Source organism: Coregonus lavaretus (genome assembly GCF_964263955.1).
Source record: "Coregonus lavaretus genome assembly, chromosome: 4".
NCBI lineage: Eukaryota > Metazoa > Chordata > Actinopteri > Salmoniformes > Salmonidae > Coregonus > Coregonus lavaretus.
In genome coordinates this window covers 74,558,538-74,575,362 of record NC_139991.1, presented here as the reverse complement: position 1 = coordinate 74,575,362, position 16,825 = coordinate 74,558,538, and the positions used below count along the sequence as shown (strand labels likewise).

Here is a 16,825-nt window from a genome sequence, read left to right as displayed (position 1 = left end):
AGTTATCTACTGAGCCATACCAATCAAGTGGGAAAGGGGGTCAGAGCATCAAGGTTGGCTTTGCCCGGTGAATGTTTATGTTATTTGTCTTTTATGTTGCAGGAAGGATTTCTGCGTGCATAAAGATGAACCCTGTGACACTGTAGGTGAGTGGGATACAGCTTTCCCTGTCTGTGTCTGTGTGTCTGCACGCATGTGTGTATCAGTGTGACAAAGCAAAGAGTAACCCTGATGTTAAGGATAATATCCCATTGCTGCTGTTAAAGGTAGTTCATTGAGTTTATTGTTAGTAGTGTTACTAGTTACTAGTTTATAGTTAGTGTTAATAGTTTATAGTTAGTGTTAATAGTTTATAGTTAGTAGTGTTAATAGTTTATAGTTAGTGGTGTTCATAGTTTATAGTTTATAGTTAGTAGTGTTCATAGTTAATAGTTTATAGTTAGTGTTAATAGTTAATAGTTTATAGTTAGTAGTGTTAATAGTTAATAGTTTATAGTTAGTAGTGTTAATAGTTTATAGTTAGTAGTGTTAATAGTTTATAGTTAGTAGTGTTAATCGTTTATAGTTTATGGTTAGTAGTGTTAATAGTTCGTCTTAGCTGCTCCTTAAAGATATTCCTGAACCATGCTACATTCATTCCCCTGAGTGGCTCCTTTAAGATATCCCTGGACCATGTTACATTCATTCCCCTGAGCTGCTCCTTTAAGATATCCCTGGACCATGTTACATTCATTCCCCTGAGTGGCTCCTTAAAGATATCCCTGGACCATGCTACATTCATTCCCCTGAGTGGCTCCTTAAAGATATCCCTGGACCATGCTACATTCATTCCCCTGAGTGGCTCCTTTAAGATATCCCTGGACCATGCTACATTCATTCCCCTGAGTGGCTCCTTTAAGATATCCCTGGACCATGTTACATTCATTCCCCTGAGCTGCTCCTTTAAGATATCCCTGGACCATGCTACATTCATTCCCCTGAGCTGCTCCTTTAAGATATCCCTGGACCATGTTACATTCATTCCCCTGAGTGGCTCCTTTAAGATATCCCTGGACCATGCTACATTCATTCCCCTGAGTGGCTCCTTTAAGATATCCCTGGACCATGTTACATTCATTCCCCTGAGCTGCTCCTTTAAGATATCCCTGGACCATGTTACATTCATTCCCCTGAGCTGCTCCTTTAAGATATCCCTGGACCATGTTACATTCATTCCCCTGAGTGGCTCCTTTAAGATATCCCTGGACCATGTTACATTCATTCCCCTGAGCTGCTCCTTTAAGATATCCCTGAACCATGTTACATTCATTCCCCTGAGCTGCTCCTTTAAGATATCCCTGGACCATGTTACATTCATTCCCCTGAGTGGCTCCTTAAAGATATCCCTGAACCATGTTACATTCAGAGTTCTATGTACCATGATCAGAGGTAGTGCACTACATAGGGAATAGGGTGCCATTTGGGATGTAATCTAGGAATGTGGTGGTCAGATTGAGTGATACGTTTTATGTAATGGTTCAGGATTATTTTAAAGGAGCAGCTATTCAGCCCTATTTTGTCTCTCTAACAAGACAGAGCTGATAAGAACTCTTGAAGCCACTCATGTGAATGCTAGCCATGTGACTCCATTCTATTGGCTTGGTCTTTGTGTATCTGTTCCAGGATTAAGTTTCCCCTCTAGGTACAGATCTAGGATCAGCTTCCCCTCCCCCAATCTTAACCTTAAGCATTAGTGGGGGAAATGCTAAACTGACACCTGATCAGTGTCTAGGGGCAACTTAACCGTACACCAGAGGGGGTTTCCATGCCTGTGAGCTTTGACTTGATTGGCTGCCCATAATGACTTATGAGCCAATCAGATTAGTTCTTACTGGAGTTCGTAGACCACAAGTCATTTGTGATATATGGCTGAAAAGTAACAGAATCTAATAACAATGGTTTTTCATTGAAATTAAGTTTCTTCCATCGGGTTGCCTCCATCTATTGATTTATATATCCAGTTTATAATTCATTGGGGTTACGTATTTTTTGTTTAGTAATTTAGTCTTTGTGGTTTGCTTTGGTAACCCTCTAGAACTATGACATGCTGCAGGATTCCATCTGTGCAGGATGAGCGTTTATGATGATGGTTTTAGTCAGTGTCAGAGAAAGAGAGACTCGTCCCAAATGGCACCCTATTCCCTACATTGTGCACTACTTTTGACTATAAAGGCCTTGGTGTTTAGGACACAGTCAAAGAGAGACTAAGATTGTGACATTTGGATACATCATGTCCTGATACATCATGTCCTGATATATCATGGCCTGTGACATCATGTCCTGTTACATCATGTCCTGTTACATCATGTCCTGTTACATCATGTCCTGTTACATCATGTCCTGTTACATCATGTCCTGTTACATCATGTCCTGTTACATCATGTCCTGTTACATCATGTCCTGATATATCATGGCCTGTGACATCATGTCCTGTTACATCATGTCCTGATACATCATGGCCTGTTACATCATGTCCTGTTACATCATGTCCTGTTACATCATGGCCTGTTACATCATGTCCTGTTACATCATGTCCTGATATATCATGGCCTGTTACATAATGTCCTGTTACATCATGGCCTGTGACATCATGTCCTGTTACATCATGTCCTGTTACATCATGTCCTGTTACATCATGTCCTGTTACATCATGTCCTGTTACATCATGTCCTGTTACATCATGTCCTGTTACATCATGGCCTGTTACATCATGTCCTGTTACATAATGTCCTGTTACATCATGTCCTGTTACATAATGTCCTGTTACATCATGGCCTGTTACATCATGTCCTGTTACATCATGGCCTGTTACATCATGTCCTGTTACATCATGGCCTGTGACATCATGTCCTGATATATCATGGCCTGTTACATCATGTCCTGTTACATCATGTCCTGATATATCATGGCCTGTTACATCATGTCCTGTTACATCATGTCCTGATATATCATGGCCTGTGACATCATGTCCTGTTACATCATGTCCTGTTACATCATGGCCTGATACATCATGTCCTGTTACATCATGTCCTGATACATCATGGCCTGATACATCATGTCCTGATACATCATGTCCTGATATATCATGGCCTGTTACATCATGTCCTGTTACATCATGTCCTGATACATCATGGCCTGATACATCATGTCCTGATACATCATGTCCTGATATATCATGGCCTGTTACATCATGTCCTGTTACATCATGTCCTGTAACATCATGGACTGTTCTTCTAGCCTTAGAAGCTGTTGGGAGAGGTTCACTTCACAGTGTGCTGTTAAAAGTGTTGGAGTGTTGTGACGAGGTTGCTTTGTTCACACATACACACTCTCACACATTCCTCTCTCTCTCACAACACACAAACACAGACATGCACAACACACACAGACACACACAACACACACAGACACACACGCACACAGACACACACAACACACACAGACACACAGAACACACACAGACACACACGCACACATAGACACACACAACACACACAGACACACACGCACACATAGACACACACAACACACACAGACACACACGCACACATAGACACACATGCACACACACACACGCACCAGCGCTTAGGTAATGGCGTTGTTTTTATGTGAGGACATAACGAGCCATCAGATGTTTCCCAAACCGCCCTTCCACCCCCCTGGCCAAGCTCAGTGCATGCCTGTCCTCACAGGTAGTCACAAGGAGGGGGGTAGTGTCCCAAATTACACCCTATTCCCTATTTAGTGCACTACTTTTGACCACGACCCATAAGGCCGAGGGCGAACAGACTACCAAGCAACACGCCATGGCACCTCCCATTGAGAATAAAGGAAGAGTAGAGGAAAACATGATGTAATCCTGCCTGTGTTAGAAGGAGATGTGGTTTGTTTGATGTGGTTTTGTCGGTGTGGCTCTGAAGCTCTGGTGGAAACGGACTTGTTGTGGGTTTTTATCAGGAAATGATTCATGTAGTTGTACGGACAGTAAAGTAATCTATGATGGGGTTCCTCTCAAAACTAGGACCACCCCTGTAGCTATGCTCTAATAATTAAGTGTGTGTGTGTGTGAATATGTATGTATATGTGTATTTGTGTGTGTGTGTGCGTGTGCATGTGTGTGTGTAAGTGTGTGTGTGAATGTGCATGTATATGTGTATTTGTGTGTGTGTGTGTGCGTGTGCATGTGTGTGTGTAAGTGTGTGTGTGAATGTGCATGTATTTGTGTATTTGTGTGTGTGTGTGTGCGTGTGCATGTGTGTGTGTAAGTGTGTGTGTGAATGTGCATGTATATGTGTATTTGTGTGTGTGTGTGCGTCTGTGCGTGTTTGTGTGTATGTGTGTGTGTGAATGTGTATGTATATGTGTATTTGTGTGTGTGTATGCGTGTGCATGTGTGTGTGTATGTGTGTGTGTGAATGTGTATGTAAATGTGTATTTGTGTGTGTGTATGCGTGTGCATGTGTGTGTGTATGTGTGTGTGTGAATGTGCATGTATATGTGTATTTGTGTGTGTGTGTGTGTGCGTCTGTGCGTGTTTGTGTGTGTGTGTATGTGTGTGTGTGTGAATGTATATGTGCATGTGTGTGTGTGTGTGTTTGCTTGTTTGTTTTTGTGTGCTTGTATACGTGTGTTTGTGTGTGTGCGTAGTTGCATGTGTGTAAGTCAAAGGGACACGATACCAGTTAAAACCCGGCGGGCCTCGAGTCTGGGTGTTGGCTGTCCCATCCGGAGGTCTGTTAGGTTTTAATGACCTCTCGGAGCTGTCAAAGTGCACTGTCTTTGACCTCACCCCTTTGGCCCTGCTCTCCCAGCCTCCTGGCTGGGTTCAGAGTAAGGTTTCAGCCTCCTGGCTGGCTTCAGGGCTAGGTTTCAGCCTCCTGGCTGGCTTCAGGACTAGGTTTCAGCCTCCTGGCTGGCTTCAGGGCTAGGTTTCAGCCTCCTGGCTGGGTTCAGGACTAGGTTTCAGCCTCCTGGCTGGCTTCAGGGCTAGGTTTCAGCCTCCTGGCTGGCTTCAGGGCTAGGTTTCAGCCTCCTGGCTGGGTTCAGGACTAGGTTTCAGCCTCCTGGCTGGCTTCAGGACTAGGTTTCAGCCTCCTGGCTGGGTTCAGGACTAGGTTTCAGCCTCCTGGCTGGCTTCAGGGCTAGGTTTCAGCCTCCTGGCTGGCTTCAGGGCTAGGTTTCAGCCTCCTGGCTGGCTTCAGGGCTAGGTTTCAGCCTCCTGGCTGGCTTCAGGGCTAGGTTTCAGCCTCCTGGCTGGCTTCAGGGCTAGGTTTCAGCCTCCTGGCTGGCTTCAGGGCTAGGTTTCAGCCTCCTGGCTGGCTTCAGGGCTAGGTTTCAGCCTCCTGGCTGGCTTCAGGGCTAGGTTTCAGCCTCCTGGCTGGCTTCAGGACTAGGTTTCAGCCTCCATGTGTGGAGTTAGCGTGACATACACAGACAGCATGTCACAAAGCCATCACTGTAGAGAGGGACAGGTAGAGGGAGAGAAAGAAATGTTCGAGGTGGAAAGCCAGCCGTTGACCTAGATCCTCACAACCTCTGGTTCCTCTGGTTCATGTCGGCCATTAACTCCCTACCCTGCTAATCCTAACGTACCCTATCACGGCTCACTGGTGTGGTTATGGGTAATTTATGCTGGCTCAGCTGTGTGCACCATGGCTGCAAAGCTAAAGTTAATGGTTGACAAATTCGGCGTAACACCCCCCCCCCCCCCCCCCCCCCCTGTGCCTGTTCGGACGGTGCATGTCCATGTTATTTGAACTGAAGGTTTTCGCTACAATGTTCCCCTCGCCTCACTCTAAAATCATACACTAAAAGGAGATGATTCCCTTTTTTCTTCGCCAGTTACACTGTGCCACAGTTTGATAGCTTTGAGTGCATCCGTAGATGGTTGTCACGGTTTCGGCCGAGGCTGCTCCTTCTCCTTGTTCGGGCAGGCTTCGGCGGTCGTCGTCTCCGGAGTACTAGCTGCCACCGTTCTATGTTTCGATGTTTGATTGGTTTTGTCTATTTTGTTACACCTGTTCCTTCTTAGTGTTCATTATGCGTCCTATATAGTTCTCTTGAGTTTTGTCTTGTGTTGTGTGTAATTGTTCGTTGTCACGTTGTGTGCTAGTTCGTTTATGTTCTCTCTGTGTTTTGTTTAGAGAGAGTTCCGCACTTTGTGCGCCTTTGTTTTTGCACTTTACCGAGTTGCGTAAAGTTCGCTTGCCTGCCTGGTTGCCTGTTGCCTTGTTTGGCTTGTTCTTTTGTCTTCACTAAAGACGTCAGTACGAAGCCTCTGTGTGTCCTGCGCATGATTCCACACCACATCTACACTCAACCCTGACAATGGTAGGATTTTAATGGGTAAATGTTTGTCAGTTTAAGCCTTAGAATAAGGATGGAGTAAAAATTGTACAACAACATGGGGGAATGTTGTGTGGGGGTAGACGCACAGACGTTAAAGCTACTGCTTTAAAAGTAGAACACCTGAAAATCCCATCACCATACATTTCAAAGTATACAATACCATTCTAGCTACTACGCAATGTTCATCTGACGTTCACACTCGTAGATCACAGATACCCCTACCGAGGCACCGTAGCATTCCTTTGCTCCTGTGTTTGTCCCGTACCCTATTTCATAAACGCCAGCCCCTAGTATGACAGGACAGGATGAGGGGAGGGCTCCAAACCAGATCTTAAAGCAACCTGTCTACTGTAGGTTTGCCGCAGTACCCGCCGCGTAGTCAGTACAGGTGTACCGCACATGTGGGCTCAGAGCCATGGGTTTGTCGTTAGACGGATTCCCAGATTGATGTTAAACTATAAAAATATCAAGCGAAATGGTTTTGGGTGCTCCAGGAGGATAAAAGTCCATACGTTTCCCCTGGATTTGGAGTTGCAAGTCCATTGAACATATACTTCATAAAAACAAGTTCTTATATTACGTTTCTTTACTATCTGACGGAGGGAGAACACAGAAATATTCTGCTGCTTCCATTACTTTCTGTGAAATGAAGACAATCTGGAAACCGTTGTAGTCTAGGTGAAAGCTCCGCTATGTGGTTGTTGTAGAACTTGTTCTAGCCCACCCTGTCCATTCCTCCCCCTCATTTACATGAGGTTTGACTAATGACGGAGGATTTGCCGGCTGGAGCATGGAGATAATATGTCAAAACATCTAGCATAAAGACTCATTGTCTGCCTCCCTCCCTCCCCCCCTCCCCTACCTGAAAGGAGCAACGCCAGCCCAAACACATCTTACCTCCAGCCACTGCCTGGTATTGACATGGTTTGCCTACCGGCGGAGGCCCTTACATAAATGGGCGATGGCAGAGAGCATTATCATCGGGATCACAGCGACTTGTCGTCTCACATTTCTCAAAGAAGAGGAGGGGTGTCATTAGGGGCCTTTTCAAGCCAACTCAACACCCAGAAGGGCCAGATGCCCAGCTAAGTGCAGGGGAACAGAGTGACTGGCTGTTACTTCACAGGGCCAGGGCTGACAGAGAGGCCTAGCATTCACTAATGGGCAGATTAGAGGCTAATCTCTACCGTCTAGCCCTGAAACCCAGTCATATTACCCTGAAACCCAGTCATATTGCCCTGAAACCCAGTCATATTGCCCTGAAACCCAGTCATATTGAACCCAGTCATATTGAACCCAGTCATATTGCCCTGAAACCCAGTCATATTGAACCCAGTCATATTGCCCTGAAACCCAGTCATATTGAACCCAGTCATATTGAACCCAGTCATATTGAACCCAGTCATATTGAACCTAGTCATATTGAACCCAGTCATATTGAACCCAGTCATATTGCCCTGAAACCCAGTCATATGGAACCCAGTCATATTGCCCTGAAACCCAGTCATATGGAACCCAGTCATATTGAACCCAGTCATATTGAACCCAGTCATATTGCCCTGAAACCCAGTCATATTGAACCCAGTCATATTGCCCTGAAACCGAGTCATATTGAACCCAGTCATATTGCCCTGAAACCCAGTCATATTGAACCCAGTCATATTGCCCTGAAACCCAGTCATATTGAACCCAGTCATATTGCCCTGAAACCCAGTCATATTGAACCCAGTCATATTGCCCTGAAACCCAGTCATATTGAACCCAGTCATATTGAACCCAGTCATATTGAACCCAGTCATATTGCCCTGAAACCCAGTCATTTTGCCCTGAAACCCAGTCATATTGAACCCAGTCATATTGAACCTAGTCATATTGAACCCAGTCATATTGAACCCAGTCATATTGCCCTGAAACCCAGTCATATTGCCCTGAAACCCAATCATATTGAACCCAGTTATATTGAACCCAGTCATATTGCCCTGAAACCCAGTCATATTGCCCTGAAACCCAGTCATATTGAACCCAGTTATATTGAACCCAGTCATATTGCCCTGAAACCCAGTCATATTGCCCTGAAACCCAGTCATATTGAACCCAGTCATATTGAACCCAGTCATATTGCCCTGAAACCCATTCAGTCATACTGCCCTGAAACCCATTCAGTCATATTGCCCTGAAACCCATTCAGTCATATTGCCCTGAAACCCATTCAGTCATATTGCCCTGAAACCCATTCAGTCATATTGCCCTGAAACCCATTCAGTCATATTGCCCTGAAACCCATTCAGTCATATTGCCCTGAAACCCATTCAGTCATATTGCCCTGAAACCCATTTAGTCATATTGCCCTGAAACCCATTCAGTCATATTGCCCTGAAACCCATTCAGTCATATTGCCCTGAAACCCATTCAGTCATATTGCCCTGAAACCCATTCAGTCATATTGCCCTGAAACCCATTCAGTCATACTGCCCTGAAACCCATTCAGTCATATTGCCCTGAAACCCATTCAGTCATATTGCCCTGAAACCCATTCAGTCATATTGCCCTGAAACCCATTCAGTCATATTGCCCTGAAACCCATTCAGTCATATTGCCCTGAAACCCATTCAGTCATACTGCCCTGAAACCCATTCAGTCATACTGCCCTGAAACCCATTCAGTCATACTGCCCTGAAACCCATTCAGTCATATTGCCCTGAAACCCATTCAGTCATATTGCCCTGAAACCCATTCAGTCATACTGCCCTGAAACCCATTCAGTCATACTGCCCTGAAACCCATTCAGTCATACTGCCCTGAAACCCAGTCAGTCATACTGCCCTGAAACCCATTCAGTCATATTGCCCTGAAACCCATTCAGTCATACTGCCCTGAAACCCATTCAGTCATACTGCCCTGAAACCCAGTCAGTCATACTGCCCTGAAACCCATTCAGTCATACTGCCCTGAAACCCATTCAGTCATATTGCCCTGAAACCCATTCAGTCATATTGCCCTGAAACCCATTCAGTCATATTGCCCTGAAACCCATTCAGTCATATTGCCCTGAAACCCATTCAGTCATATTGCCCTGAAACCCATTCAGTCATACTGCCCCTGTCCTGAGAGGTATCGCAGAGACAGAAACATGGACAATTAGGACAGATTGGGAGGAGTGAGTACGAGGAGTGTGTGTGTGTGTGTGTGTGTGTGTGTGTGTGTGTGTGTGTGTGTGTGTGTGTGTGTGTGTGTGTGTGGTGAGATGGACAGCCTAAGATGTCATCCAGGCCCTTCGAAACGGAACTTAATTTATTTTATTTTTGTCCATCAAAGGAGGGATTGTACTGCCGGTTTTCATAATGGAATCCATTAGTTCTGGATACTTTTCAATGGGGTGATTAAAGCCATCAAAGGTCACAGCGTACGATCCACTACATGAGAAAAGATACAATCCCCTTCTCGTGTTTTCCCCCTTAACCTGATCCCGCAGGAGCAAAAGAGTTGCAGCTGTCATTTCCAGGCCAGAATTCGGGAGCACACACCAGACATGACGCTAGCATGTTGAACTGTTTTTTTTTTCTCGCTTTGAACCTAACCAAATGTTTTCAAAAAGGCCTGAAACCATTGTGATTACTGGATGGAAGAGAGGGAAGGAGAAGGGGGAGAGGGCCATACTGAATTATTGTAGGGTTAGAGTTAGGGTTTATTGTAGGGTTAGGGTTTATTGTAGGCAGAACAATCATGCCCCAGATCCGCCATGCCCACAGGGGCAGGTTTATATTTTTGTTCAGTATATATATATATATATACTGAACAAAAATATAAACGCAACATGTAAAGTGTTGGTTTTGAACGGTAGTGTATACAGTCGTGGTCAAAAGTTTTGAGAATGACACAAATCCTAATTTTCACAAAGTCTGCTGCCTCAGTTTTGATGATGGCAATTTGCATATACTCCAGAATGTCATGAAGAGTGATCAGATAAATTGCAATTAATTGCAGTCCCTCTTTGCCATGAAAATGAACTTAATCCCAAAAAAACATTTCCACTGCATTTCAGCCCTGCCAGAAAAGGACCAGCTGCCATCATGTCAGTGATTCTCTCGTTAACACCGGTGAGAGTGTTGACGAGGACAAGGCTGGAGATCACTCTGTCATGCTGATTGAGTTAGAATAACAGACTGGAAGCTTTAAAAGGAGGGTGGTGCTTGAAATCATTGTTCTTCCTCTGTTAACCATGGTTACCTGCAAGGAAACACGTGCCGTCATCATTGCTTTGCACAAAAAGGGCTTCACAGGCAAGGATATTGCTGCTAGTAAGATTGCACCTAAATCAACCATTTATCGGATCATCAACAACTTCAAGGAGAGAGGTTCAATTGTTGTGAAGAAGGTGTCAGGGCGCCCAAGAAAGTCCAGCAAGTGCCAGGACCGTCTCCTAAAGTTGATTCAGTTGCGTGATCGCGGCACCACCAGTGCAGAGCTTGCTCAGGAATGGCAGCAGGCAGGTGTGAGTGCATCTGCACGCACAGTGAGGCGAAGACTTTTGGAGGATGGCCTGGTGTCAAGAAGGGCAGCAAAGAAGCCACTTCTCTCCAGGAAAAACATCAGGGACAGACTGATATTCTGCAAAAGGTACAGGGATTGGACTGCTGAGGACTGGGGTAAAGTCATTTTCTCTGATGAATCCCCTTTCCGATTGTTTGGGGCATCCGGAAAAAACCTTGTCCGGAGAAGACAAGGTGAGCGCTACCATCAGTCCTGTGTCATGCCAACAGTAAAGCATCCTGAGACCATTCATGTGTGGGGTTGCTTCTCAGCCAAGGGAGTGGGCTCACTCACAATTTTGCCTAAGAACACAGCCATGAATAAAGAATGGTACCAACACATCCTCCGAGAGCAACTTCTCCCAACCATCCAAGAACAGTTTGGTGACGACCAATGCCTTTTCCAGCATGATGGAGCACCTTTCCATAAGGCAAAAGTGATAACTAAGTGGCTCGGGAACAAACATCGACATTTTGGGTCCATGGCCAGGAAACTCCCCAGACCTTAATCCCATTGAGAACTTGTGGTCGATCCTCAAGAGGCGGGTGGACAAACAAAACCCCACAAATTCTGACAAACTCCAAGCATTGATTATGCAAGAATGGGCTGCCATCAGTAAGGATGTGGCCCAGAAGTTAATTGACAGCATGCCAGGGCGGATTGCAGAGGTCTTGAAAAAGAAGGGTCAACACTGCAAATATTGACTCTTTGCATAAACTTAATGTAATTGTAAATAAAAGCCTTTGACACTTATGGAATGCTTGTAATTATACTTCAGTAAACCATAGTAACATCTGACAAAAATATCTCATAACACTGAAGCAGAGAACTTTGTGAAGACCAATACTTTTGACCACGACTGTATATATATATATATATATATATATATATATATATACACACTACAGTTCAACATTTTGGGGTCACTTACAAATGTCCTTGTTTTCCATGAAAACATACATGAAATGAGTTTGAATAGGAAATATAGCAAAATGCATAGGAAATGTGGTCATTGACAAGGTTAGAAATAATGATTTTTAATTGAAATAATAATTGTGTCCTTCAAACTTTGCTTTCGTCAAAGAATCCTCCAGCAATTACAGCCTTGCAGACCTTTGCATTCTAGTTGTCAAATGGATTAGGTAATCTGAAGAGATTTCACCCCATGCTTCCTGAAGCAACTCCAACAAGTTGGATTGGGCACTTCTTACGTACCATACGGTCAAGCTGCTCCCACAACAGCTCAATAGGGTTGAGATCTGGTGACTGTGCTGGCCACTCCATTATATACAGAATACCAGCTGACTGCTTCTTCCCTAAATAGTTATTGCATAGTTTGGAGCTGTGCTTTGGGTCATTGTCCTGTTGTAGGAGGAAATTGGCTCCAATCAAGCGCCGTCCACAGGTTATGGCATGGCTTGCAAAATGGAGTGATAGCCTTCCTTCTTCAAGATCCCTTTTACCCTGTACAAATCTCCCACTTTATCACTACCAAAGCACCCCCAGACCATCACATCGCCTCCACCATGCTTGACAGATGGCATCAAGCACTCCTCCAGCATCTTTTCATTTTGTCTGCGTCTCACAAATGTTCTTCTTTGTGATCCGAACACCTCAAACTTCGATTTGTCTGTCCATAACACTTTTTTCCAATCTTCCTCTGTCCAGTGTCAGTGTTATTTTGCCCATCTTAATCAAACTAGACACTCTAATGTATTTGTCCTCTTGCTCAGTTGTGCACCGGGGCCTCCCACTCCTCTTTCTATTCTGGTTAGAGCCAGTTTGCGCTGTTCTGTGAAGGGAGTAGTGCACAGCGTTGTACGATTTCTTGGCAAAAATAGACTGACGAGTTTCAGAAGAAGGTTATTTTTTTTTTGGACATTTTGAGCCTGTAATCAAACCCACAATTGCTGATGCTCCAGATACTCAACTAGTCTCAAGAAGGCCAGTTTTATTGCTTCTTTAATCAGCACAACAGTTTTCAGCTGTGCTAACATAATTGCAAAAGGGTGTTCTAATGATCAATTAGCCTTTTAAAATGATAAACTTGGATTAGCAAACACAACGTGCCATTGGAACACAGGACTGATGGTTGCTGATAATGGGCCTCTGTACGCCTATGTAGATATTCCATTAAAAATCAGCCGTTTCCAGCTACAATAGCCATTTACAACATTAACAATGTCTACACTGTATTTCTGATCAATTTGATGTTATTTTAATGGACAAAAAAATTGCTTTTCTTTCGAAAACAAGGACATTTCTAAGTGACCCCAAACTTTTGAACGGTACTGTATATATTATTAATTTTTTGTAATACTACTAACCACCTAGCATTTATATGAAGTTGGCTTTAGCTAGCCCAGATAGGTTACCAATCTCCCAACCCCATAACTAGTTACCAATAAGCTATTTCAGGCTGTCAATCAAGTCAGAGTAGCTAGCTTGTCTATCTATCTTAGCTGGCATGCCTGCTGAAATTAAAAAGCAAGCAGTAACTAAATGTAATGAATAAGACTCACATTCCTTTCAATCTTTTACCCAGATTTTTTGCAGAGATGCAGAGAAGCATATTTACTTTCTTTAAAAAAGAAATACCAGTCAGGAGGATAAAGACAGCTCAAGAGATATACTTATATATGAAGAACAATTGCCATATTTTTTTAAACATAAAATTAAGCATAATGAACAGCTCAAGAGGTACGGTGCCTTGCAAAAGTATTCATCCCACTTGGCGTTTTTCCTATTTTGTTGCATTACAACCTGTAATTTAAATGGATTTATATTTGGATTTCATGTAATGGACATACACAAAATAGTCCAAATTGGTGAAGTGAAATGAAAAAATATATACTTGTTAAAAAAAAACGGAAAAGTGGTGCGTGCATATGTATTCACCCCCTTTGCTATGAAGCCCCTAAATAAGATCTGGTGCAACCAATTACCTTCAGAAGTCACATAATTAGTTAAATAAAGTAAACCTTTGTGAAATCTAAGTGTCACATGATCTGTCACATGATCTCAGTATATATACACCTGTTCTGAAAGGCCCCAGAGTCTGCAACACCACTAAGCAAGGGGCACCACCAAGCAAGCGGCACCAAGAAGACCAAGGAGCTCTCCAAACAGGTCAGGGACAAAGTTGTGGAGAAGTACAGATCAGGATTGGGTTATACAAAAATATCCGAAACTTTGAACATCCCACGGAGCACCATTACTCCATAATTAAAAAATTGAAAGAATATGGCACCACAGCATACCTGCCAAGAGAGGGCCGCCCACCAAAACTCATGGACCAGGCATGGAGGGCATTAATCAGAGAGGCAACAAAGAGACCAAAGATAACCCTGAAGGAGCTGCAAAGCTCCACATCGGAGATTGGAGGATCTGTCAATAGGACCACTTTAAGCCATACACTCCACAGAGCTGGGCTTTACGGAAGAGTGGCCAGAAAAAAGCCATTGCTTAAAGAAAAAAATAAGCAAACACGTTTGGTGTTCGCCAAAAGGCATGTGGGAGACTCCCCAAAAATATGGAAGAAGGTACTCTGGTCAGATAAGACAAAAATTGAGCTTTATGGCCATTAAGGAAAACGCTATGTCTGGCGCAATCCCAACACCTCTCATCACCCCGAGAACACCATCCCCACAGTGAAGCATGGTGGTGGCAGCATGTAAATGAGAACTTGTTCTCAACTGGCTTACCTGGTTAAATAAAGGTGAAATAAAATAAAGAAAAAAGAAAGAAAGAAAAAATGCTGTCGGGATGTTTTTCATTGGCAGGGACTGGGAAACTGGTCAGAATTGAGGGAATGATGGATGGTGCTAAATACAGGGAAATCCTTGAGGGAAACCTGTTTCAGTCTTCCAGAGATTTGAGACTGGGACGGAGGTTCACCTTCCAGCAGGACAATGACCCTAAGCATTCTGCTAAAGCAACACTCCAGTGGTTTAAGGGGAAACATTTAAATGTCTTGGAATGGCCTAGTCAAAGCCCAGACCTCAATCCAATTGAGAATCTGTGGTATTGTCACGACTTCCGCCGAGGCTGCCCCCCCTCCTGGTTCGGGCAGGCTTCGGCGTTCATCGTCACCGGAGTACTAGCTACTGCCGATCCCATTCTCATCACTCCACTAGTCATGTCTTGTCAATCACACACACCTGGTGCTCATTCCCCTAATTAGTATGTGTATAAGTGTTCCCTCTGTTCCCCTTGTCTTTGTGAGTGATTGTTTGTTGTGAGAGCGTGTAGCTCGGTTGAGCTACTATTCACTGTGTTTATGCCAAGGTGGATGTTTTCCCTTGGAATAGTTTCGTTTTGATGCTTTGGGCGTTTGATTTATGTAAACGGAATAAACTCTGGACTTCGGTATTTTACCTCCTGCGCCTGACTCCTTCATTTACACCTCTTCACAGGTATGACTTAAAGATTGCTGTACACCAGCGGAACCCATCCAACTTGAAGGAGCTGGAGCAGTTTTGCCTTGAAGAATGGGCAAAAATCCGAGGACAAAGATAGGATTTCGCCCTTAGAGATGTCAACCATTTTATTTTCCCTATTCCCCATTGCAGGCATTGCCTACCTGAGCGGCATGTGCAGCGAGAGAAGGAAATGCATCCTAGCCGAGGACAACGGCCTCAACCTGGCCTTTACCATCGCTCACGAAATGGGCCACAAGTGAGTCAAGTTTTTCCTCTCCCACAACTTTCAACTCGCACTTCACAAGTGCGATATCCACCACAAAGGCTAACCAACTTAATTATCTCACAAACCTGGTATGACATCTATAATTACTATAGGCAGTTGGCTGTGCAATACCATGAGTTGTGCGGAAACAAATCTATCGACACAAGTTTACGCAGTAGTTTTGTACCTTGAATTTAGCAGCGAAATTGGTCGCTAAGATGCACTGACTGGATTTTATGCCCTGATAACAGAGTGAGGGCTCTATTCAGTATGTATCGCTGAACATTCCTTTAAATTTCAATCACGCAAGTAACGCTGAACTTCCGCGAAATTGATTGAATTGAGCCCTAAAGCTCTGTTAAGTAAAGTCATGGTGGTATGGGGGAAGTCAAAGGAGCCTACTAGCCACCAGAGGGCTCTCCACGGGATCCCCAGAGCGACTAAGTGAGCAGCTCCGCTAATGCTAATGTAGCATCTGGTCTTATGAAAGCCTCCGAGGATGTCATCATCATCCCCACTAGCTCTGTATAGGAAAATCCTCTGGTTGAATTTTGTTCCACCACTGTGCTTTGTCAGGGCTGGAGCCGCTGTTCCAGTTTGTCTTTTTGTTTATCCGACCGTGTGTGTGAAGCTTTTGTTTATTGGATTGTGTATGTGAAGCTTTTGTTTATTCGACTGTGTGTGTGTCTGTAGATTTGTTGGACCAACTGAAGTCTCTGGGGTGGTGAGATCAGTGCCCCGAAGTTGGTTGCTTTCTTTGTTGTGTGCTCATGCTTGTCCCAGTTTGATACTGCTGATTCACTGGTTCAACAGAGATGGGGTTATCTGAGTCTATAACGCTAATTATTAACTAGTTATTTCATTGTTAATGCCATGTTATGTGCAAGCATGCGTCTTGGGACGCGAGTCTTCCTATGAATTTGCATGCGTGTACTTTAAGGCATTCACATGTAGGCTATTAGTGCAGGCAGGGATGTGTGTGTGCGTGTATGTGTGTGTTTGTGTGTGATGTATCTGTCTCAAGATAGCGAACAGGAAAACGAGTTGATGAGTCCTGGAGCACACTTGTCTCTGCCAAATGAGCTCAGAGATCAGAGCTTGAGTTCGTCATGACTTGGCAGTAGTTTCACAAAGCCAACACTGATGCAGACTCCAACTCAAAGACATCAAAGTATCTTGAGTCCCTTTCCAAAGGCAATTGGGGCGAAATGACACAGAATTT

General features: G+C 44.1%; 1 protein-coding gene across 1 annotated transcript in view; it reads left to right on the top strand.

Annotated features, from left to right (window-relative positions):
- Positions 1-16,825, top strand: part of LOC311127834 (A disintegrin and metalloproteinase with thrombospondin motifs 19-like) — a gene marked incomplete at its 5' end in the record, with an annotated part of 161,703 nt that overhangs the window by 25,537 nt on the left and 119,341 nt on the right. The window contains 2 exons of the mRNA XM_084159715.1: positions 103-146; positions 15,489-15,594. Coding sequence (XP_084015841.1) covers positions 103-146; positions 15,489-15,594 — 150 coding nt within the window. The remainder of the gene's footprint in view (positions 1-102; positions 147-15,488; positions 15,595-16,825) is intronic.